Source organism: Coregonus clupeaformis, chromosome 9 (assembly GCF_020615455.1).
Source record: "Coregonus clupeaformis isolate EN_2021a chromosome 9, ASM2061545v1, whole genome shotgun sequence".
NCBI classification, from domain to species: domain Eukaryota; kingdom Metazoa; phylum Chordata; class Actinopteri; order Salmoniformes; family Salmonidae; genus Coregonus; species Coregonus clupeaformis.
Genome location: NC_059200.1, coordinates 45,283,130 through 45,308,562, shown reverse-complemented (window position 1 = coordinate 45,308,562; position 25,433 = coordinate 45,283,130). Strand labels below are relative to the sequence as shown.

The 25,433-nt window shown below is 44.6% G+C and overlaps 1 protein-coding gene across 2 annotated transcripts in view; it reads left to right on the top strand.

Annotated features, from left to right (window-relative positions):
- The first annotated feature begins 20,364 nt into the window (after positions 1–20,364).
- The window catches only part of LOC121573985 (kin of IRRE-like protein 3), a 377,432-nt gene continuing 372,363 nt past the window's right edge, over positions 20,365–25,433 (top strand). For both annotated transcript variants that reach the window (XM_041886424.2, XM_041886423.2), the window contains exon 1: positions 20,365–20,826. In XM_041886424.2, the coding sequence (XP_041742358.1) occupies positions 20,781–20,826 (46 nt within the window). In that variant the 5' untranslated portion in view covers positions 20,365–20,780. The remainder of the gene's footprint in view (positions 20,827–25,433) is intronic.

The following is a 25,433-nucleotide window of genomic DNA, read 5'->3' as shown; positions in this document are numbered from 1 at the left end:
TTCCACTAGATGTTGGAACATTGCTACGGGGACTTGCTTCCATTCAGGCACAAGAACATTAGTGAGGTCGGGCACTGATGTTGGGCGATTAGGCCTGGCTCGCATTCAGCGTTCCAATTAATCCCAAAGGTGTTTGATGGGGTTGAGGTCAGGGCTCTGTGCAGGCCAGTCAAGTTTTTCCACACCGATCTTGACAAACTGTCATGCTGAACAAGAAAGGGCCTTCCCCAAACTGTTGCCACAAAGTTGGAAGCACAGAATTGTCTAGAATGTCATTGTATGCTGTAGCGTTAAGATTTCCCTTCACTGGAACTATGGGGCCTAGCCCGAACCATGAAAAAGAGCCCCAGACCATTATTCCTCCTCCACTAAACTTTACAGTTGGAACTATGCATTCGGTCAGGTAGCTTTCTCCTGGCATCCGCCAAACCCAGATTTGTCTGTTGGACTGCCTGATGGTGAAGCGTGATTCATCACTCCAGAGAACGTGTTTCCACTGCTCCAGAGTTCAATGGCGGCGAGTTTTACACCACTCCAGGAGACGCTTGGCATTGCGCATGGTGATCTTGGTGTTGTGTGTGGCTGCTCGGCCATAGAAACCCATTTCATGAAGCTTCCGACGAACAGTTCTTGTGCTGATTTTGCTTCCAGAGGCAGTTTGGAACTCGGTAGTGAGTGTTGCAACCGAGGACAGGCGATTCTACACGCTTCAGCACTCGGCGGTCCCATACTGTGAGCTTGTGTGGCCTACCACTTCGCGGCTGAGCCGTTGTTGCTCCTAGACGTTTCCACTTAACAATAACAGCACTTACAGTTGACCGGGGCAGCTCTAGCAGGGCAGAAATATGACGAACTGACTTGTTTTAACGGTGGCATCCAATGACGGTGCCATATTGAAAGTCACTGAGCTCTTCAGTACGGGCCATTCCACTGCCAATGTTTGTCTATGGAGGTTGCATGGCGGTGTGCTCGATTTTATACACCTGTCAGCAACGGGTGTGGCTGAAATAGCTGAATCCACTCATTTCAAGGGTTGTCCACATAATTTTGTATATTTAGTTAATTTATTAACTCAGCTTAGACTTATGCAATAGCAAGTTCCGGTACAGAGTCAATGTGCAGGGGCACAGGTTAGTTGATTTAATTGAGGTAATATGTATATGTGGGTAGAGTTAGTGACTATGCATAGATAATAAACAGAGAGTAGCAGCAATGCAAATAGTCCGGGTAGCCATGATTAGCTGTTCAGGAGTCTTATGGCAATGGGGTAGAAGCTGTTAAGAAGCCTTTTGGACCTAGACTTGGCGCTCCGGTACCGCTTGCCATGCGGTAGCAGAGAGAACAGTCTTTGACAATTTTTAGGGCCTTCCTCTGACACCACCTGCTATAGAGGTCCTGGATGGCAGGAAGCTTGGCCCCAGTGATGTACTGGGCCATACGCACTGCCCTCTGTAGTGCCTTGCGGTCGGAGGCCGAGCAGTTGCCATACCAGGCAGTGATGCAACCAGTCAGGATGCTCTCGATGGTGCAGCTGTAGAACGTTTTGAGGATCTGAGGACCCATGCCAAATCTTTTCAGTCTCCTGAGGAGGAATAGGCTTTGTCGTGCCCTCTTCACGACTGTCTTGGTGTGTTTGGACCATGATAGTTTGTTGGTGATGTGGACACCAAGGAACTTGAAGCTCTCAACCTGCTCCACTACAGCCCCATCAATGAGAATGGGGGTGTGCTCAGTCCTCTTTTTAGCAGTATGTAAACATTATTAAAGTGACTAGTGTTCCATTATTAACGTGGCCAGTGATTACATGTCTATGTATATAGGGCAGCAGCCTCTAAGGTGCAGGGTTGAGTAACCGGGTGGTAGCAGGCTAGTGATGGCTATTTAACAGTCTGATGGCCTTGAGATAGAAGCTGTTTTTCAGTCTCTCGGTCCCAGCTTTGATGCACCTGTACTAACCTCGCCTTCTGGATGATAGCGGAGGGAACAGGCTGTGGCTCGGGTGGTTAATGTCCTTGGTGATCTTTTTAGCCTTTCTGTGACATCGGGTGCTGTAGGTGTCCTGGAGGGCAGGCAGTGTGCCCCCGGTGATGCGTTGGGCAGACCGCACCACCCTCTGGAGAGACCTGCGGTTGCGGGTGGTGCAGTTGCCGTACCAGGCGGTGATACAGCATGACAGGATGCTCTCAATTGTGCATCTGTAAAAGTTTGTGAGGGTCTTAGGGGCCAAGCCAAATTTATTCAACCTCCTAAGGTTGAAGAGGCGCTGTTGCACCTTCTTTACCACACTGTCTGTGTGGGTGGACCATTTCAGATTGTCAGTGATGTGTACTCAGAGGAACTTTAAGCTTTTCACCTTCTCCATTGCGGTCCCGTCGATGTGTATGGGGGCGTGCTCCCTCTGCTGTTTCCTGAAGTCCACGATCAGCTCCTTCGTTTTGTTGACATTGAGGGAGAGGTTATTTTCCTGGCACCACTCCTCACCTCCTCCCTGTAGGCTGTCTCGTCATTGTTGGTAATCAGGCCTACTGTTGTTGTGTCGTCTGCAAACTTGATGATTGAGTTGGAGGTGTACGTGGCCACGCAGTCATGGGTGAACAGGGAGTACAGGAAGCAGCTGAGAACGCACCCTTGTGGGGCCCCTGTGTTGAGGATCAGCGAAGTGGAGGTGTTGTTTCCTACCTTCACCACCTGGGGCAGCCCATCAGGATGTCCAGGACCCAGTTGCACAGGGCAGGGTTCAGACCCAGGGCCACAAGCTTAATGATGAGCTTTTTATTTCTTTTGAGGGTAGATCAGCTTAATATTGCAGATAGATTGTATCTTCCATCAATGTAATTGTCTGCATCACTTCCAATCCCCCATGTTTATATATATATATATATATATATATACACACATACACATACATACACACCCACATACAGTGCCCTCCACTATTATTGGCACCCCTGTTTAAGATGTGGTCGAGGACTTCCAAAAATTCTCCTTTTTTTTTAAACAACATAGAACCCAAATGCAAAAAAAGAGAAAAATCCAACCTCCAATCACACATTTAGAAAAATAAAAACTTGAAATCATGTGTCCCACAATTATTGGCACCCCTAACAATTCTGCTGAAAATTATTATTTTTTTTTTAATTAATTTTTCTGTAGTTGCTAAAGTTGGTCAGGGTATCTAGGAACTTTTAATTAGTAATTCATGACTTCCTGTTTCCCTGGGGTATAAATATGACGTGACACAGAGGCCTAATTCTCTTACCCATTTGTCAACATGGCAAAGACAAGAGAACACACCATTCAAGTAAGGCAGATTTGTGTCAACCTTCATAAGTCAGGCAATGGCTACAAGAAAATAGCCACTCGCCTTTACTTGCCCGTATCTACAGTCAGAGGAATCATTAAGAAGTTTAAAACAACTGGAACAGTGACAAACAAGGCTGGAAGAGGTCCCAAGTTTATCTTGCCACAACGCACAGTGAGGAGGATGGTAAGGGCGGCAAGGGCGGCAGGTAGCTTAGTGGGTAAGAGCGTTGTGCCAGTAACCGAAAGGTCGCTGGTTCTAATCCCCGAGCCGACTAGGTGAAAAATCTGTCGATGTGCCCTTAAGCAAGGCACTTAACCCTAATTGCTCATGTAAGTCGCTCTGGATAAGAGCGTCTGCTAAATGACTAAAATGTAAAATGTAAATGTAAGAGAAGTAAAAAAAAGTCCTAAGCTCACTGTCACAGAATTGCATCAAAGAGTGGCATCTTGGGGTCACAAAGTCTCCAAAACAACCATCAGACGCTCTCTACATGCCAACAAGCTGTTTGGGAGGCATGCAAGGAAAAAGCCTTTTCTCACTAACACTCACAAACGTAAACGTCTGGAGTTTGCTAAGCGGCACTGGGACTTCAACTGGGATCGTGTGCTTTGGTCAGATGAGACTAAGATTGAGCTTTTTGGCAACAAACACTCTAAGTGGGTCTGGCGTAAAACAAAAGATGAGTATGCCGAAAAGCACCTCATGCCCACCGTGAAGTATGGTGGAGGATCTGTGATGCTGTGGGCCTGTTTCTCTTCCAAAGGCCCTGGGAACCTTGTTAGGGTGCATGGCATTATGAACGCTTTGAACTACCAGGATATTTTAAATAAAAACCTGATGGCCTCTGCCAGAAAGCTGAAGATGGGTCGTCATTGGGTCTTTCAGCAGGATAATGATCCAAAACATGTGGCAAAATCTACTCAAAAATGGTTCAGCAGTCACAAACTCAAGGTCCTCCCATGGCCATCTCAGTCCCCAGACCTCAACCCAATCGAAAACCTGTGGGGCGAGCTAAAGAGGAGAGTGCATAAGAGAGGACCCAGGACACGGGATGATCTAGAAAGATTGTGCAAAGAAGAATGGTCAAAGATCCCTCTCTCTGTGTTCTCCAATCTTGTGAAATGTTATAGGAGGAGATTAAGTGCTGTCTTGTTGGCAAAAGGGGGTTGTACAAAGTATTAACATCAGGGGTGCCAATAATTGTGGGACACATGATTTCAAGTTTTTTTTTTTTTTTATGTGTGATTTTTTTTTTTTACACCAAAGTAATGTACTTAAATAAAAGTTTGGATTTTTCTCTTTTTTTGCATTTGGGTTCTATGTTGTTTAAAAAAAAAGGAGAATTTTTGGAAGTCCTCGACCACATCTTAAACAGGGGTGCCAATAATTGTGGAGGGCACTGTACATACATACATACATACATACATACATACATACATACATACATACATACACATCCTTATAAAAAATATATATATTCTCCTTTATTACTTTCCAACCCCGCCACCCTTTCCCCACTTGGAGTAAACTAGTGAACAACAACGCCTAGCCTCTACTTCCAGCCCATACCCACTATCTACATTTGATGGACACAGTCAATTTTACAATAATTATATTTTGTTTGTTCTTTCTCCTGAACTTCTTCTACTCTCAACCTCTCCGATCATTTTCATGATGTCCATCCGGTTTGCTTCTATATGCCATATCTTTCTAACTGTGCTCCTTTACAAAAGCTCCCAACCTACAACCCATACACTTATTATGGACACAGCGTGCCTACATTATTAGTTATCTTGTTATTGTTTGTTGTTAGTTGTTATTAGTCCCATCCTTCAATTCCATTCAACACCTCCCATCTGTCTTTTAACACCAACTCCATATAGGATTTCTATTTGCCATATATATTTCAACTGTACTGTGATGTCTTACAAAAGTTCTGAACCTTTCTATTCTCATTGTTTCTACAGATTGTGAATTGAAAATAAACATTTTTGCTAATAGTATTATTATGTTATTGATCGATTGACTATAACTTTTCAGATCACCCAGTAGTGCTATCTGCAGGGTTAGCTCCAGGTAAATATTGCAATCCTTTAGCCATTCCTGGACCTGTGTCCAAAAACAAGCTACAAATGGACAGTACCAAAACAAATGATCTAATGATTCTGTCTCTTTGCAGCAAAATCTGCAGAGATGGGAAGATTGTATCCCCCATATATATATCATTCTATTGGTAGCAAGAATGTTATATAATAATTTAAATTGAAAGATTCTAAGTTTTGAATCCGGTGTCGTTTTGCGTATCAGTTCATAAACACTATGCCATGGGATCGGTACGTCAAAAATCTCTTCCCAACTATTTTTGTAACACTCTGGCTCCAGGGACTCTGATTGTTGAGCCAGGGTTGTTATTTTTATTTAGGGTGTCTTTTGTTTTGGTGTTGTATTTCTAGGTTTGCCTTTCTGTTGGTTGTATTTCTAGGTTTGGTCTATGACTCCCAATCGGAGGTAACGAGTGTCAGCTGTCGGCTCGTTATCTCTGATTGGGAGCCATATTTATTCTGTATGTTTTCCTGTGGGGTTTGTGGGTTTTTGTTTCCTTGTTGCTGTTAGTGTATATCAGTATTTGGACTTCACTTTCGTCCTATTTGGTTTGTTGTTTTTGATCGTGGTTTCTTTAATTAAATAAAGTCTACGATGTTCGCTCAACACGCTGCGCTTTGGTCTCCTCCTTCAGACGATCGTGACAGAAAAACCCACCATAAGAAGACCAAGCAGCGTGTCCAGGAGCAAAGAGACTGGACATGGGTGGAGGCGCCGGGTAAGGAGATGGAGAGGCTGGCGATGGCCCAGGTGGGCACATCGTGGTCCTGGGAGGACATGCTCGGAGGCAAGGGACCTTGGGGGAAGATCAAGGCCCTGGCGAGAGAGGAGCATCGGCGGCAGCAGGTTTTTCGTCGGAAGGACGAGAGGCAACCCCAAGAAATTTTTGGGGGGCACATGGCTTAAGGCGTGGGCAGCAGGAGGCTGCCACAGGGAGAAAAGGAGAGAAGGCTAACGGAATACGGGAGCCATTGGCGAGTAGAGGAAGGGAAGTGTTTGTGGCACGGCGTGAAAGACTGAGGTGTGTTGCCAGTCCGGTCCGGCCCGTTCCTGATCCTCGGTTGAGGCCAGTGGTGTGTGTTCCCGGTACGGACCGGCCTGTTCCTACTCCAAGCACCAGGTCCACGGTGTGCTACGCCAGTCCGGCCCGGCCTGTTCCGGCCACTCGCACCAGGGATACGGTGCGCGTCGCCAGCTCAGCCCGGCCTGTTCCTACTCCACGCACCAGGGATACGGTGCGCTTCGCCAGCCCGGCCCGGCCTGTTCCGGCCACTCGCACCAGGGATACGGTGCGCGTCGCCAGCCCAGCCCGGCCTGTTCCTATTCCACGCACCAGGGATACGGTGCGCTTCGCCAGCCCGGCCCGGCCTGTTCCGGCCACTCGCACCATGGATACGGTGCGCTTCGCCAGCCCGGCCCGGCCTGTTCCGGCCACCCGCACCAGGGAGACGGTGCGCGTCGCCAGCCCAGTCCGGCCTGTTCCTGCTCTCCGCACTAGGCTTAATGTGAGTCCCCAGGGTCCAGCATGCCCTGTTCCGGCTCCCCGCACTAGGCGTTATGTGCGTCCCCAGGGTCCAGCATGCCCTGTTCCGGCTCTCCGTACTAGCCCTTATGTGCGTCCCCAGGGCCAAGCATGCCCTGTTGCTTCTCCCCGCACTAGCCCTGTGATGCGTGTCCTCAGCCCGGTACCTCCAGTTCCGGCACCACGCAACAGGCCTACGGTGCGTCCCCAGGGCCAAGCATGCCCTGTTGCTTCTCCCCGCACTAGCCCTGTGATGCGTGTCCTCAGCCCGGTACCTCCAGTTCCGGCACCACGCAACAGGCCTACGGTGCGCCTCAGACGGCCAGAGTCTGCCGTCTGCCCAACGGGGCCTGAACTGTCCGTCTGCCCAACGGCGCCTGAACTGTCCGTCTGCCCAACGGGGCCTGAACTGTCCGTCTGCCCAACGGCGCCTGAACTGCCCGTCTGCCCAACGGGGCCTGAACTGCCCGTCTGCCCAACGGCGCCTGAACTGCCCGTCTGCCATGAGCCATCAGAGCCGTCCGCCAGACCGGAGCCGCTAGAGCCTTCCGCCAGACAGGATCAGCCAGAGCCTTCCGCCAGACAGGATCAGCCAGAGCCTTCTGCCAGACAGGATCAGCCAGAGCCTTCTGCCAGACAGGATCAGCCAGAGCCTTCCGCCAGACAGGAGCAGCCAGAGCCTTCCGTCAGACCGGATCAGCCAGAGCCTTCCGCCAGACGGGATCAGCCAGAGCCTTCCGCCTGCCATGAGCAGCCAGATCCGTCAGCCAGCCATGAGCAGCAGGATCCGCCAGAGCCAGCCAGCCAGGATCCGCCATTCAGTCCGGAGCTGCCCCTCAGTCCGGTGCTGCCACTTAGTCAGGTACTGTTCCTTAGCCTGGTGCTGGTCCTTATCCCGGTGCTGGTCCTTAGCCGGTGCTGCCCCTTAGCCCGGTGCTGCCCCTTAGCCCGGTGCTGCCCCTTATCCCGGTGCTGGTCCTTAGTCCGGTGCTGCCCCTTAGTCCGGTGCCGCCCCTTAACCCAGTGGGGTGTAGTTGGGGGGTGGTAATGTGTAGGAGGCTAAGTAAGTGGGTAATGACTATGGTGGGGTGGGGACCACGACCTGGGCCAGAGCCGCCACCTGGACAGACGCCCACCCAGACCCTCCCCTAGACGGTATGCTGGTGCGCCCGGAGTGCGCACCTTTAGGGGGGGGTACTGTAACACTCTGGCTCCAGGGACTCTGATTGTTGAGCCAGGGTTGTTATTTTTATTTAGGGTGTCTTTTGTTTTGGTGTTGTATTTCTAGGTTTGCCTTTCTGTTGGTTGTATTTCTAGGTTTGGTCTATGACTCCCAATCGGAGGTAACGAGTGTCAGCTGTCGGCTCGTTATCTCTGATTGGGAGCCATATTTATTCTGTATGTTTTCCTGTGGGGTTTGTGGGTTTTTGTTTCCTTGTTGCTGTTAGTGTATATCAGTATTTGGACTTCACTTTCGTCCTATTTGGTTTGTTGTTTTTGATCGTGGTTTCTTTAATTAAATAAAGTCTACGATGTTCGCTCAACACGCTGCGCTTTGGTCTCCTCCTTCAGACGATCGTGACAATTTTGCAATCTACAGTGGGGAAAAAAAGTATTTAGTCAGCCACCATTTGTGCAAGTTCTCCCACTTAAAAATATGAGAGAGGCCTGTAATTTTCATCATAGGTACACATCAACTATGACAGACAAATTGAGAAAAAGAAATCCAGAAAATCACATTGTAGGATTTGTTATGAATTTATTTGCAAATTATGGTGGAAAATAAGTATTTGGTCACCTACAAACAAGCAAGATTTCTGGCTCTCACAGACCTGGAACTTCTTATTTAAGAGGCTCCTCTGTCCTCCACTCGTTACCTGTATTAATGGCACCTGTTTGAACTTGTTATCAGTATAAAATACACCTGTCCACAACCTCAAACAGTCACACTCCAAACTCCACTATGGCCAAGACCAAAGAGCTGTCAAAGGACACCAGAAACAAAATTGTAGACCTGCACCAGGCTGGGAAGACTGAATCTGCAATAGGTAAGCAGCTTGGTTTGAAGAAATCAACTGTGGGAGCAATTATTAGGAAATGGAAGACATACAAGACCACTGATAATCTCCCTCGATCTGGGGCTCCACGCAAGATCTCACCCCGTGGGGTCAAAATGATCACAAGAACGGTGAGCAAAAAACCCAGAACCACACGGGGGACCTAGTGAATGACCTGCAGAGAGCTGGGACCAAAGTAACAAAGCCTACCATCAGTAACACACTACGCCGCCAGGGGACTCAAATCCTGCAGTGCCAGATGTGTCCCCCCTGCTTAAGCCAGTACATGTCCAGGCCCGTCTGAAGTTTGCTAGAGTGCATTTGGATGATCCAGAAGAGGATTGGGAGAATGTCATATGGTCAGATGAAACCAAAATATAACTTTTTGGTAAAAACTCAACTCGTCGTTTTGGAGGACAAAGAATGCTTAGTTGCATCCAAAGAACACCATACCTACTGTGAAGCATGGGGGTGGAAACATCATGCTTTGGGGCTGTTTTTCTGCAAAGGGACCAGGACGACTGATCCGTGTAAAGGAAAGAATGAATGGGGCCATGTATCGTGAGATTTTGAGTGAAAACCTCCTTCCATCAGCAAGGGCATTGAAGATGAAACGTGGCTGGGTCTTTCAGCATGACAATGATCCCAAACACACCGCCCGGGCAACGAAGGAGTGGCTTCGTAAGAAGCATTTCAAGGTCCTGGAGTGGCCTAGCCAGTCTCCAGATCTCAACCCCATAGAAAATCTTTGGAGGGAGTTGAAAGTCTGTGTTGCCCAGCGACAGCCCCAAAACATAACTGCTCTAGAGGAGATCTGCATGGAGGAATTGGCCAAAATACCAGAAACAGTGTGTGAACACCTTGTGAAGACTTACAGAAAACGTTTGACCTGTGTCATTGCCAACAAAGGGTATATAACAAAGTATTGAGAAACTTTTGTTATTGACCAAATACTTATTTTCCACCATCATTTGCAAATAAATTCATTAAAAATCCTACAATGTGATTTTCTGGATTATTTTTTCTCATTTTGTCTGTCATAGTTGACGTGTACCTATGATGAAAATTACAGGCCTCTCTCATCTTTTTAAGTGGGAGAACTTGCACAATTGGTGGCTGACTAAATACTTTTTTTCCCCACTGTATATGGGACGGCTGTCAATCCTTTGGTCCTTAAATGAAACTGATATACTTTTTTATTTATCACAGTTTTCCTTAACCAATTATGTTCTTTAATGCAAGGCCGACAGACAAGTTCCTTACTTTCTCCTCCTTCCACTTTCCTCTTCCATTTTTGCGGTAAGGCTGCATTTATTTGGTTGTAATTTTGGGTAGAGACATTTCCATATGTTTTTGTTAGCTGCATGTGCGACATAACTCCACCAGTCCTACCGATGATATCATTTACAAAGATTATACCTTTTTTAAACATTTTGTCCCCAAAAAATGTTTTTGTCAATTAGTATATTTGAGTTTAACCACAGTATTTGTTGCATTATTTGTTCTGTCGTTTCTGGAGGATTAAATAGAAATTGCAACCAACTTTCTATGGCTTGTTTTAGAAATAGTGATATTCGGGAGATGATTTCCTTTTCAAATAACTGAAAGTGAGTGGTTGTAATCTGAATAAAGGGAAAAAGTCCATTCTTGAACATTGGGTGAGACAATCTTGCTAATTTGCTAGAGAACCAGTTCAGATTTAAGTATAACTTTTGTATGACTGAAGCTTTTAGTGATAGGTCTAATGCTTTAATATTTAATAATTTCTGTCCATATTCATTATATAAATAGGCCCGTTTAATTTTGTCTGGCATGCCGTTCCAAATAAAATGGAATATTTTTTTCTCATATAATTAAAAAAACTATTCGCTAGGCGTAGGCAAGACCATAAGCAAATAGGTAAACTGGGATAATACTAAAGAGTTAATCAGGGTGATTTTTCCACAAATTGACAGGCACCCACCTTTCCATGGTAGCAAGATCTTACCTATTTTTGCTAACGTTCTATTATAATTTATTGAAGTGAGATCAATTATTTCCTTTGGGATATGTATTCCGAGTATATCCACATCACCATCAGACCATCTTATTGGTAAACTACATGGCAATGTAATTTTTTTATTTTTTATTGATCCAATACGTAATATAGTACATTTGTCATAATTTGGTTGTAATCCAGAGAGGTTAGAAAATGTATCTAGATCCTCTATGAGGCTGTGGAGTGATTCTAGTTGTGGATTTAAAAGAAAACATGAATCATCAGCATACAATGACACCATTGTTTTTAAGCCCTGGATTTCTAATCCCCTGATATTATTGTTGGATCTGATTTGAATAGCTAACATCTCGATGGCCACAATAAATAGATATGCCGATAGTGGACAACCTTGTTTCACTCCTCTTGACAGTTTAAAACTTTCAGAGTAATAGCCATTATTTACTATTTTACACCTAGGGTTACTATACATGATTTTGACCCATTTTATAAGAGATTCACCAAAATTGAAATGCTCCAGGTATTTATATATAAACCCCAGTCGTACTTTATCAAATGCATTTTCGAAGTCTGCTAGGAATAGCAGGCCTGGTTTCTCCAATTTTCCATAATGTTCTATTGTTTCCAATACTTGCCTTATATTATCTCCAATGTATCTTCCATGTTAAAAACCTGTCTGATTAGAATTAATAATATCCGACAATACCTTTTTAATTCTATGCGCTATACATTTTGCTAGAATTTTTACATCACAACACTGAAGTGTAAGGGGCCTCCAAATTTTTTTCTTTATATTTTCCACTTGTATCCTGTTTCAGTAATAATGAGAACAGACCTTCTCCTTGAGTGTCAGATAATCTACCATTTACATAGGAGTGGTTAAAACATGCTAATAACGGTCCTCTTAGTATATCAAAAAAGGTTTGGTATACTTCGAATGGTATGCCATCCAACCCTGGAGTTTTCCCGGACTTAAAGTCTTTAATTGCATCAAGAAGTTCCTCCTCTGTAATTTCACCTTCACATGAGTCTTTCTGTTTGGCTGTTAATTTTACATTATCAATAGAAAAAAATCTCTACAATTAGCTTCAGTTAGAGGAGATGGAGGCGACTGAAATGAAAACATATGCTTAAAGTACCTTATTTCCTCCTTCAAAATATAATTTGGTGAATCATGGGTGACTCCGTCAATTGTAACCAGTTTCATAAAATTATTTTTGGTAGCATTCCTATGTTGAAGATAAAAAAATTATTTGGTGCATATAATACAGTGGGGGACAAAAGTATTTAGTCAGCCACCAATTGTGCAAGTTCTCCCACTTAAAAAGATGGGAGAGGCCTGTAATTTTCATCATAGGTACACGCCAACTATGACAGACAAAATGAGAAAAATAAATCCAGAAAATCACATTGTAGGATTTTTAATGAATTTATTTGCAAATTATGGTGGAAAATAAGTATTTGGTCACCTACAAACAAGCAAGATTTCTGGCTCTCACAGACCTGTAACTTCTTCTTTAAGAGGCTCCTCTGTCCTCCACTCGTTACCTGTATTAATGGCACCTGTTTGAACTTGTTATCAGTATAAAAGACACCTGTCCACAACCTCAAACAGTCACACTCCAAACTCCACTATGGCCAAGACCAAAGAGCTGTCAAAGGACACCAGAAACAAAATTGTAGACCTGCACCAGGCTGGGAAGACTGAATCTGCAATAGGTAAGCAGCCTGGTTTGAAGAAATCAACTGTGGGAGCAATTATTAGGAAATGGAAGACATACAAGACCACTGATAATCTCCCTCGATCTGGGGCTCCACGCAAGATCTCACCCCGTGGGGTCAAAATGATCACAAGAACGGTGAGCAAAAATCCCAGAACCACACGGGGGGACCTAGTGAATGACCTGCAGAGAGCTGGGACCAAAGTAACAAAGCCTACCATCAGTAACACACTACGCCACCAGGGACTCAAATCTTGCAGTGCGAGACATGTCCCCCTGCTTAAGCCAGTACATGTCCAGGCCCGTCTGAAGTTTGCTAGAGTGCATTTGGATGATCCAGAAGAGGATTGGGAGAATGTCATATGGTCAGATGAAACCAAAATAGAACTTTTCGGTAAAAACTCAACTCGTCGTGTTTGGAGTACAAAGAATGCTGAGTTGCATCCAAAGAACACCATACCTACTGTGAAGCATGGGGGTGGAAACATCATGCTTTGGGGCTGTATTTCTGCAAAGGGACCAGGACGATTGATCCGTGTAAAGGAAAGAATGAATGGGGCCATGTATCGTGAGATTTTGAGTGAAAACCTCCTTCCATCAGCAAGGGCATTGAAGATGAAACGTGGCTGGGTCTTTCAGCATGACGATGATCCCAAACACACCGCCCGGGCAACGAAGGAGTGGCTTCGTAAGAAGCATTTCAAGGTCCTGGAGTGGCCTAGCCAGTTCCAGATCTCAACCCCATAGAAAATCTTTGGAGGGAGTTGAAAGTCCGTGTTGCCCAGCGACAGCCCCAAAACATCACTGCTCTAGAGGAGATCTGCATGGAGGAATGGGCCAAAATACCAGCAACAGTGTGTGAAAACATTGTGAAGACTTACAGAAAAAGTTTGACCTGTGTCATTGCCAACAAAGGGTATATAACAAAGTATTGAGAAACGTTTGTTATTGACCAAATAATTATTTTCCACCATAATTTGCAAATAAATTCATAAAAAATCCTACAATGTGATTTTCAGGATTTTTTTTCTCATTTTGTCTGTCATAGTTGACGTGTACCTATGATGAAAATTACAGGCCTCTCTGATCTTTTTAAGTGGGAGAACTTGCACAATTGGTGGCTGACTAAATACTTTTTTCCCCCACTGTATCTGTTTATTGTCCAATAACATATTTAAAATAATCAATTTACCTTCCGTATCTATTTGGACAATTTGCACATTCGGATCAAAATTACTATTAATTAATATCATCACCCCTTTTGAATATCTTTGCCCATGGGAGAAGTATATTTCGCCCCCCCCCCCCCATTCCTTTTTCCACGCAACTTCATCTAGAATTGTTGAATGAGTTTCCTGTAAACAATAAATATTATATTCCTTCTCTTTGAGCCATGTAAATATTGTTCTTCTTTTGTTATTATCAGCTAAGCCATTACAATTATAACTGGCAATACTTATTTCACCGTACACCATAATGAGATACAAGTTTCAAGTCTATTTATCATTATATATGTTTGTAAATTTACCAATAAAAAATACCGTAATGATTGAGTGTCCATATAGCTGTACCATGATATTTGCATTGCTACTAAGTATACCTTCAATTGTTCTCCACTATTTTCCCCGCTAAAGCCCCTCCCCTTCCCAAGTTGAGCATCCCACCCACATCCCTCCGGATCCCTAGGGCCCCGAGAGGCCAGGACTCATCCATCGAAAACAGCACACAGTGCCACGCACAAAACAGAAGCAGATTAACCGCAAAAAGCATTTCCAATGCTGTCACCTCTATATATAACTATTTAAAAATATATATCTATTCAAATATCTTGCATATCTTATTTTCCATCATTATCAATTAATATGCGTAATAATGTCGGCAGTTCATACGTAGGATTTTAACATATAACCCGGATTGCCATTGTATTACATTTAATTTATTGACAAGCAATTATTATCCTAGCAAATAATTACCGTGGTCCATTCCATACTCCCCCCCGCCAACATCCCCACCCCCCCACAACAGATACCGGACAAACACACACGCACATACTCACATACTCCAACACACTCAACCCCCCTCCTCCACAATCCACCATAAAATCAGATACTCATTACCTGTATTAACTGCACCTGTTTGAACTCGTTACCTGTATAAAAGACACCTGTCCACACACTCAATCAAACAGACTCCAACCTCTCCACAATTGCCAAGACCAGAGAGCTGTGTAAGGACATCAGCGATAAAATTGTAGACCTGCACAAGGCTGGGATGGGCTACAGGACAATAGGCAAGCAGCTTGGTGAGAAGGAAACAACTGTTGGCGCAATTATTAGAAAATGGAAGAAGTTCAAGATGACGGTCAATCACCCTCTGTCTGGGGCTCCATGCAAGATCTCACCTTGTGGGGAATCAATGATCATGAGGAAGGTGAGGGATCAGCCCAGAACTACACGGCAGGACCTGGTCAATGACCTGAAGAGAGCTGGGACCACAGTCTCAAAGAAAACCATTAGTAACACACTACGCCGTCATGGATTAAAATCCTGCAGCGCACGCAAGGTCCCCCTGCTCAAGCCAGCGCATGTCCAGGCCCATCTGAAGTTTGCCAATGACCATCTGGATGATCCAGAGGAGGAATGGGAGAAGGTCATTTGGTCTGATGAGACAAAAATAGAGCTTTTTGGTCTAAACTCCACTCGCCGTGTTTGGAGGAAGAAGAAGGATGAGTACAACCTCAAGAACACCATCCCAACTGTGAAGCATGGAGGTGGAAACATCATTCTTTGGGGCTGCTTTTCTGCAAAGGGGACAGGACGACTGCACCGTATTGAGGGGAGGATGGATGGGGCCATGTATTGCGAGATCTTGGCCAACAACCTCCTTCCCTCAGTAAGAGCATTGAAGATGGGTCATGGATGGTTCTTCCAGAATGACAACGACCCGAAACACACAGCCAGGGCAACTAAGGAGTGGCTCCGTAAGAAGCATCTCAAGGTCCTGGAGTGGCCTAGCCAGTCTCCAGACCTGAACCCAATAGAAAATCTTTGGAGGGAGCTGAAAGTCCGTATTGCCCAGCGACAGCCCCCGAAACCTGAAGGATCTGGAGAAGGTCTGTATGGAGGAGTGGGCCAAAATCCCTGCTGCAGTGTGTGCAAACCTGGTCAAGACCTACAGGAAACGTATGATCTCTGTAATTGCAAACAAAGGTTTCTGTACCAAATATTAAGATCTGCTTTGCTGATGTATCAAATACTTATGTCATGCAATAAAATGCAAATTAATTACTTAAAAATCATACAATGTGATTTTCTGGATTTTTTTTAAAATTCCGTCTCTCACAGTTGAAGTGTACCTATGTTAAAAATGACAGACTTCTACATGCTTTGTAAGTAGGAAAACCTGCAAAATCGGCAGTGTATCAAATACTTGTTCTCCCCACTGTAGGTGTTCCTCTTGTCCAGGTGGGAAAGGGCAGTGTGGAGTGCAATAGAGATTGCATCATCTGTGGATCTGTTGGGGCGGTATGCAAATTGGAGTGGGTCTAGTGTTTCTGGGATAATGCTGTTGATGTGAGCCATGTCCAGCCTTTCAAAGCACTTCATGGCTACAGACGTCAGTGCTACGGGTCGGTAGTCATTTAGGCAGGTTATCTTAGAGGCCTTGGGCACGGGGACTATGGTGGTCTGCTTGAAACATGTTGGTATTACAGACTCAGTCAGGGACATTTTGAAAATGTCAGTGAAGACACTTGCCAGTTGGTCAGCACATGCTCGGAGTACACGTCCTGGTAATCCGTCTGGCCCTGCGGCCTTGTGAATGTTGACCTGCTTAAAAGTCTTACTCACATCGGCTACGGAGAGCGTGATCACATAGTCATCCGGAACAGCTGGTGCTCTCATGCATGCTTCAGTGTTGCTTGCCTCGAAGCGAGCATAGAAGTGGTTTAGCTCGTCTGGTAGGCTTGTGTCACTGGGCAGCTTCGCGGCTGTGCTTCCCTTTGTAGTCTGTAATAGTTTTCAAGCCCTGCCACATCCGACGAGCGTCAGAGCCAGTGTAGTACGATTCAATCTTAGTCCTGTATTGACTCTTTGCCTGTTTGATGGTTCGTCGGAGGTCATAGCGGGATTTCTTATAAGCGTCCGGGTTAGAGTCCCGTTCCTTGAAAGCGGCAGCTCTACCCTTTAGCTCAGTGCGGATGTTTCCTGTAATCCATGGCTTCTGGTTGGGGTATGTACGTACGGTCACTGTGGGGACGACATCATCGATGCACTTATTGATGAAGCCAGTGACTGATGTGGTGTACTCCTCAATGCTGTCTGAAGAATCCCGGAACATATTCCAGTCTGTGCTAGCAAAACAGTCCTGTAGCTTAGCATCTGCGTCATCTGACCACTTTTTTATTAACCGAGTCACTGGTGCTTCCTGCTTTAGTTTTTGCTTATAAGCAGGAATCAGGAGGATAGAGTTATGGTCAGATTTGCCAAATGGAGGGCGAGGGAGAGCTTTGTATGCGTCTCTGTGTGTGGAGTAAAGGTGGTCTAGAGTTTTTTTCCCTCTGGTTGCACATTTAACATGCTGGTAGAAATTAGGTAGAACGGATTTAAGTTTCCCTGCATTAAAGTCTCCGGCCACTAGGAGCGCTGCATCTGGATGAGCGTTTTCCTGTTGATTAATGGCCTTGTACAACTCATTCAGTGCAATCTTAATGCCAGCATTGGTTTGTGGTGGTAAATAGACAGCTATGAAAAATATAGATGAAAACTCTCTTGGTAAATAGTGTGGTCTACAGCTCAGCATAAGATACTCTACCTCAGGCGAGCAAAACCTCAAGACTTCCTTAGTATTTGGTTTTGTGCACCAGCTGTTGTTTACAAATATACACAGACCGCCACCCCTTGTCTTACCGGAGTCAGCCGTTCTGTCCTGCCGATGTAGTGTATAGCCTGATAGCTGAATGTTATCATTGTCGTCGTTCAGCCACGACTCGGTGAAACATAATATATTACAGTTTTTAATGTCCCGTTGGTAGGATAACCGTAATCTTAAGTCGTCCACTTTATTTTCAAAAGATTGAACGTTGGCTAATAGGATTGATGGAAGAGGCAGTTTACTCGCTCGCCGTCGGATCCTTACAAGGCACCCCGATCTGCGTCCACGATATCTCCGTCTCTTCTTCACGCGAATGACGGGGATTTGGGCCTTGTCGGGTGTCTGTATGATATCCTTCGCGGCCGCCTCGTTGAAGAAAAAATATTCGTCCAATACGAGGTGAGTAATCGCTGTCCTGATATCCAGAAGCTCTTTTTGGTTATAAGAGACGATGGCAGAAACATTATGTACAAAATAAACTACAAATAACGCGGAAAAACACACATAATAGTACAATTGGTTAGAGGGCTGTAAAACGGCAGCCATCTTCTCCGGCGCTGTTCTAAGTGAGTGCTATGGGGCGATAGTAATTTAGTTCAGTTACCTTTGCTTTCTTGGGTACAGGAACAATGGTGGGCATCTTGAAGCAAGTGGGTACAGCATACTGGGGTAGGGAGAGATTGAATATGTCCGTAAACATTCCAGCCAGCTGGTCTGCGCATGCTCTGAGGAAATGGCTAGGGATGCCGTCTGGGCCGGCAGCCTTGCGAGGGTTAACACGCTTAAATGTCTTACTCACATCAGCCACGGAGAACGAGAGCCCACAGTCATTGGGAGCAGGCTGCGTCAGTGGCACTGTGTTTTCCTCAAAGCGGGCAAAGAAGGTGTTTAGCTTGTCCGGGAGCAAGACGTCGGTGTCCGCGAAGTGGCTGGTTTTCCCTTTGTAATCTGTGATTGTCTGTAGATCCTGTCACATATGTATCATGTCTGAGCCGTTGAAATGCGACTCCACTTTGTCTCTGTACTGACGTTTTGCCTGTTTGATTGCCTTACGGAGGGAATAACAACACTGTTTGTATTCAACCATATTCCCAGTCACCTTGCCATGGTTAAATGCGGTGGTTCGCGCTTTCAGTTTTGCCCGAATGCTGCCATCTATCCACGGTTTCTGGTTTGGGTAGGTTTTAATAGTCACATTGGAAACAACATCCCCTATACACTTCCTGATGAACTCAGTCACCGTGTCCGTGTATCCCTGATTGCACTGACTTTGCTCACAGCTGTGCTTGTTTGAAGAAGTGTACTTACTGTGATCAAAATGTGGTTGTCCCACTGGCTATCCTAAGTTGAATACACCAATTTGTAAGTCGCTCTGGATAAGAGCGTCTGCTAAATTACTTAAATGTAAATGTAAATGTACGCGTGTGGGCTGGGTGGTCTAGCGGTCAGTGCAGCACACATGTTTGCCGGTGACAGTGTGGGTTCAGATCTGGCACACTTCTTTGTCTTTCCCACTGTCTCTTCTCTATCCAACAAAAGCAACAAAAATATTCATTGAAAGACACCATTGATATGCATTGATTGAGGAAATAGATTGATATTGCGATGTTCTTGTGATGCTCTTTTCCTTCAGTCATCTCTTTACATTTGAAGGTTTAGGCTGTTACATATAGTTATGTTGGGTAAGAAATGGCCTTAAAAAATTTGACATGATACCTGCTGCAACGCTTTGCCCAATTATGTATTTTCGCACAATACAACTCCTAATAGATGTCAGCATTCTACATGTTTTCTCTCTCTCTCTCTCTGCTTGTCTGAAAACAAACAGCCCAAATGATCAGGGAATCGCTTAGGGCTCCTACCCTTTGATATTTCAAATCTAGCTTGTTAAAATGCAGGCACAACTAAAAGGTGAATACAAACAGTCTCTCTCTCTCTCTCTCTCTCTCTCTCTCTCTCTCTCTCTCTCTCTCTCTCTCTCTCTCTCTCTCTCTCTCTCTCTCTCTCTCTCTCTCTCTCTCTCTCTCTCTCTCTCTCTCTCTCTCTCAGACACACTGTGTTCAACAGTACCTTGCAGGGTTTGAGCTTTGTAACGCTAGCTAGTGTGTTTCTGCAAACATACTCACTTCTACAACTATATTCCGAGATAATACAATTTCCTTTGTTGATTGTGTATTTTCCCATTCTCTTTATATCCTAGTCCTCTTCTGAGTTTTTAAAATATCTAATTTTAATGCTTTTAAGTCACACATTATGCACAGTTTACAGAAGATAGTTTGCAGAATTTGAATTTTTAGGAAAACATTTATATTTAACATTGTGAAGAGTCAGGAGCATTATTATTATCATTAGCATTATTTTATCTTGACAAAAGACCTCCAGCGGTATATGTCATACTATATTTGAATATGGCATATATAATGCATCTCTCTCACAACAAAATATGTTTTTGTCTTAACAATTATACTATTATTTTACAAAGACCAAATGTTAGAGTGATTTGTAAGTGTTCTTTTTATATTATAAAGTAGGTCTATAGGGAGCCTCTATACCATTGTCCCATGATATTGTTCCTCCTTAGCTTGCTCTTCCGCAGAGTTTTTCTCTAGGAAAAGCAGCAATGGGGCTGAGACAGACAGACAGACAGACAGAGACTGACTGACTGACTGACTGGCAGGAAGGGAGGCTGGGAGGCATGCAAGCAGGCAGAGAGAGGGAGGAGCAAAATCTCCACTGACTGTGTGCCTTCTCTACAGGCGAGCAAAGAGCGCAAGTGAGAGAGAGAGAAAAAGAAGTGGAGAGCGGGAACATGGGAGACACAATGGTAGAGCAACACACTGATGCACTGAGAGTGTGAACGGCAGAAAGAGAAAGAGAGAAAGAAAGAGACAGATGGCGAGTGAAACTGTGAGTAAAGCTAGGGTGAAGCTGAGCCAGTGGCAGCAGGGAAGACTGAAGATTTGATTGACTGGGAAACAGGAGACGATATAGAGAAAAATAGAGCAGGAGAGAAGACGCACACACTCTCACTGAGAGAGCAGCAGCTGAAGAAGAGAGCTACAGTACAGCGCCAGCCTCTCACACACAGACAGACGCACAACTCCATACACTCTTTAAACCTCTGCTGCTAACTTTGTCTCGGCGTAAGCAGCATTTCACAGACGGTAGGCATCTCACAGGAGCAGATTCTTCCTCCTCTTCAACGATGATGATCCCTTGGCTGGTTCTGTTCTCTTGGATGGCTGGACTTGGTAAGTAAACAGTGCTATCTTTCTCTCTCTCTCGTTCTCCATCTGACTCTCTCTCTCTTTATCTGTCTCTCTGTCTCTTTCCCTTCTGTGGCTCTGACTGATCCATATGGAAGTGAGCAGCGTTTTCTCTCTTCTCTATCTATCTCTCACTCTCCCCCCTGTGTCTGTCTCTCCATTCTGTGGCTCTGACTGATCTGTATTAATGGGGGAAGCGCTGTAATTGATACTATGTCTGTGACTCGGAGGGACCACTTTACTGTAAGTTTGGCAGCAGTTTGATGTGCCTTTGCTACAGCTCCTTCACGGTAGCTCTGAGTGATACTTGAATTCTCTACTGTGGGACTGTGGTGTAGTCTCAGAGAGCTATAAATTGCTTTGATTATTGAGATCTATGTCTGTGTTTTTAATCGATATGAATCATTTTCTGTGTCCTTTGAAACTGTGAAAGGTCCCTGACTTCCTATATTTCTGCATCTCACGTCTGTCAAGAAAGGATGTAATCTTTGCTTGTTCTGAATGATCAGGTGTGCTTGAGTTGAAATCCTGCTTATGGTGTTGAATTTGTGCCTGTCTCTCATTACATTGATCTAGACATGCTGGGGTCATTCATCAATGTGTCAAAGAAACACTTGCAGAAAGCAACAAGATTAAGCATTTATTTCTCCTTGAACATAGACTTTATGTTAGAATATGAAGTCACATTATTTATCTCAAAAACTCTTGAAGTTTCAAGGATAGTTTTGTAACAGTAAGACATTTAATAATAATAATAATAATAATAATAATAATAATAATAATAATAATAATAATAATAATATGCCATTTAGCAGACGCTTAACATTGTAATTTAGTTGTTTCTCAAAGATTTAGAAAATTAATTATTGAATCCACACTCGTACATACAATGCTGTCCCACAGGTGCATGCAACAATGATGTGTTTGTGTGTGTTTGTGACTGTGTGTGTGTGTTTGTGCAAGTGTGTGTGTGTGTGTGTACATAATGTGTGTGTGTTTGTATGTGTTTCTACATACACATGTTTTTCACAGTAATTCCCAAGCTGTGTCCTGTGATTGTAAATGGGTGTTAGAAACAGAAGATTTTACAATAACTCTCTCCATTTCGACACACTCACCCTCCCCTGAAGTGACTTCATCTCCCTTTTTCCTGATATACTCTCCAAGATTTGTCCAATTCCTCTGTTTCACTGTTGAACTCCTATTTCACTTGCTCAGTCATCTATCTCTGCTGGTCTAAATGGTAATTCTCCAAATGTTATTGCTGTATGGAACCAGTCATGTATGACTGAACAAATACTCCACCTTTCGCCCTGGACGTACAGAGTGCGCGGCACACCACTAATTTCAATTTGACACCAGTAATAAAGCTTTTAATACCGCTCTCAGCAGGACTCTTTCAGGGATTGTAGATGAAACCTCAAGAGGGTGTCAGCTTTATTGCTTCGTTTTATGAGTATATGAATGTGTGCGCCAGTGTCAGAAGTTAACATAGGATGTTTACCCCATCTACTCCCCTAGGTAAATTGTAAGTTGGAGAAGTTAGGGGCATTTGCTATGGTTCCCAAATGACTGCAATAGGCCTGCCTATGGGTTAATATTTATTCGCCTCTACAAGCATTTTTTCTCCAAACTGCAAGCTGTCAGAGCTTGGACAACTTCAAGCCCCTAATTAACCAACATACTGTATATACTGCTAATTAGTCTGGCAGTCACTGCTGGATCCTGCTTTACCATTCTAAGGCTTCTAATCAGTTCGCAGGTGAGCCCGAGCCAATCCTCAGTTCTTGCCGCCAACCGCCATATATTTTTTCTCAGTCGTCTGGGGGATCAAGTGCTCTTCCTTGCCGTCGCTTCTCTCTTGTGATACACTGATCAAGCACTGTAGTTTGCATCCATTGTTGTCAGCAGAATCAGAGTGGACAAGGCTGCCATCGGACACTACTTCTGGAGATTTCAGATCTTCTTATCGCTGCCATAGGCTAGCTGTCGTCGCTGCTCCGGTAGTTATAGAGGGAATCGTTCTTCAGAGCTGGAGCTGGCTTGTCTCTGCTTCAAACACTGAGAGGGAGAGAGGGAGGGAACAAGGGAGGGAGGGAGGGGTGGACTATGGCCCAGTCCAGAAATGACCCCCACCCCCTAACCCATTGGCACTTCATGTAGATCTGAATAAATTGGATAGGTATTAGCGATATACCTATCCAAGTATTTCTCTGCAGGGCCTATGGAACTGAGCTAGACCACTTCTCTGCGTTAGAATAATGCCTCCATAAGAATACATGTATTTTAACACTGCAGATACAGAGAAAGCTATGATACCATGAATAGAAAAGACATAGGATGCTAAAGATGGCTAAAACAACTTTACTTCAAAAGGAGTGCCTTTGATTTGAAGGCCTGCACATGCGCATTTCATGACAATTTCATGAATTCAACGAGTGCAGATTAAAAATGTTTACACGTTATCTCATTAAAGTCTACCGTTATCCCCTTAATAGTATCAGAGTATTACAGAATGGGATATCAAAGGACGTCTCAAAGGACGTCTCACATCTATTAAAAGCATATAATGAACACAAGTGACTCTTGATTAAAGGTTAAAGTGTGTTGATTATACAGCCATTCTACACTCCTCCACCTCTCCTTATTCATCGTCATATAAATCCTTCATTATTGAAGCTCCTGGCAGTGACACTATGGTGGGGGCAGTGATGAGCACTGAGCAGCACCTCTCTCTACCCCACTCCACCCTATGTTCTCCATACTCAACTCTCCTGTGCTTCCGCCACTCTACGATTATCACGCTGAGATCACAGTCCCCCTGTACTCCCAACGGGGAGGGGTGGTGATGCCTTCGAACACAACTCTAAAAGAGCAATGAAATGGCAACACCATGTCTGGTGCATACTGCATTCTGGAACTAGCATCAAATTGACTTTTTTTTACAAGGCACACTGTCAAGAGGAAAGTAATCACGATACCTTTGTCTTATGATGAGCCAGAGACACGAAGATGTAGTGTTGCAAAGTTGACCGTCAGAGAGCTACAGTCAATCAAAAATCATTATCTTAGATAGACCGGTGGTTTAGCCCCTGGGGATTCCATTACCTCAGAGTCAAGCTCTGGCACAGGTGAGCACAGTTTGACACAACACCCACTCACTCTTCTAGCTACAGCCTGTGGCTTTGAATTACTTTTCTAGGAGCAAGACCACAGCACAGTTTGACACAACACCCACTCACTCTTCTAGTTACAGCCTGTGGCTTTCGATGAGTTTTCTAGGGGCAAGACATTTACATTTACATTTTAGTCATTTAGCAGATGCTCTTATCCAGAGCGACTTACAGTTAGTGAGTGCATACATTATTTTTTTCATACTGGCCCCTGTGGGAATCGAACACACAACCCTGGCATTGCAAACGCCATGCTCTACCAACTGAGCTACATCCCTGCCGGCCATTCCCTCCCCTACCCTGGACGACGCTGGGCCAATTGTGCGCCGTCCCATGGGTCTCCCGGTCGCGGCCGGCTACGACAGAGACTGGATTCAAACCAGGATCTCTAGCACAGCTAGCACTGCGATGCAGTGCCTTAGACCACTGCGCCACTCGGGAGGTAAGACCACAGCACAGTTTGACACAACACCCACTCACTCTTCTAGCTACAGCCTGTGGCTTTGGATTAGTTTCCTAGGGGCAAGACCACAGCACAGTTTCTTAACCCAGAGGCCCAACATTGCAAGACTTCCGGGAAAGTTTGCGAAGCAGACTCGGCAGACCAGACCGGGGTTTGAGAAGTCAATGAGAGAAGTGAAAAAGTATTCCTTTAGTTTTTCTCAAAATATAAAGGCACAACCTAGATTCGATCCAATGTCTTAAGTAGCTGAACATGTTATTACTCCAACCTCCTGAAAGTGACAAACTGACACGTTTTCATTTTAATCAAAAACTACTATATCGAAGGAGTGCCTTTGATTTGAAGGCCAGCACATGCGCAGTTTGGCACAAGATGACCGTTGGATGACCCAATGATGTCTTTCTGCGAGCCAACATCACCATGACATCGCCTACTAGCGTGATTGGGGATTTCTATTGGAGAAGCTGTTTTTACATACTGTAAACCATCTTTGACCACAGTTTCACCTCATCCTTTACACAGGAAAGTCCTATTGACTTTCCCAATGGAGCGTGATTGCATTTTTTATGCCTCATCCGTCTTCAAGGACAGCCCCCGATACGTCGGTGGTGACCTCGGCTTTATCTTTCTGGTTAAAGACTTGCTTACCACTATACTGTCTCGCAGTGTCTGTATTAACCTATGGAGACTGCAGTGTTTGCAGTGGCCTCACTGTCAGATACTTGAGTGAATGTATGAAAGAAAATACACTGCTTTGAGATGTTGTGGCAACTGGCAAGATACGGTGCCACAGCCCTTTACTGCCTTCAGAATTGACAGCACGGCAGTTAATGATGTACGCGGCGCTTCAGAAATGTGCCGTATGGAATATCTATATTTCAAAACATTGTCATGCTATTCAAAGCTGCCTGTCAGTATGCTCTGTAGTTATTTGTTGTTACTGATTTACATATTTA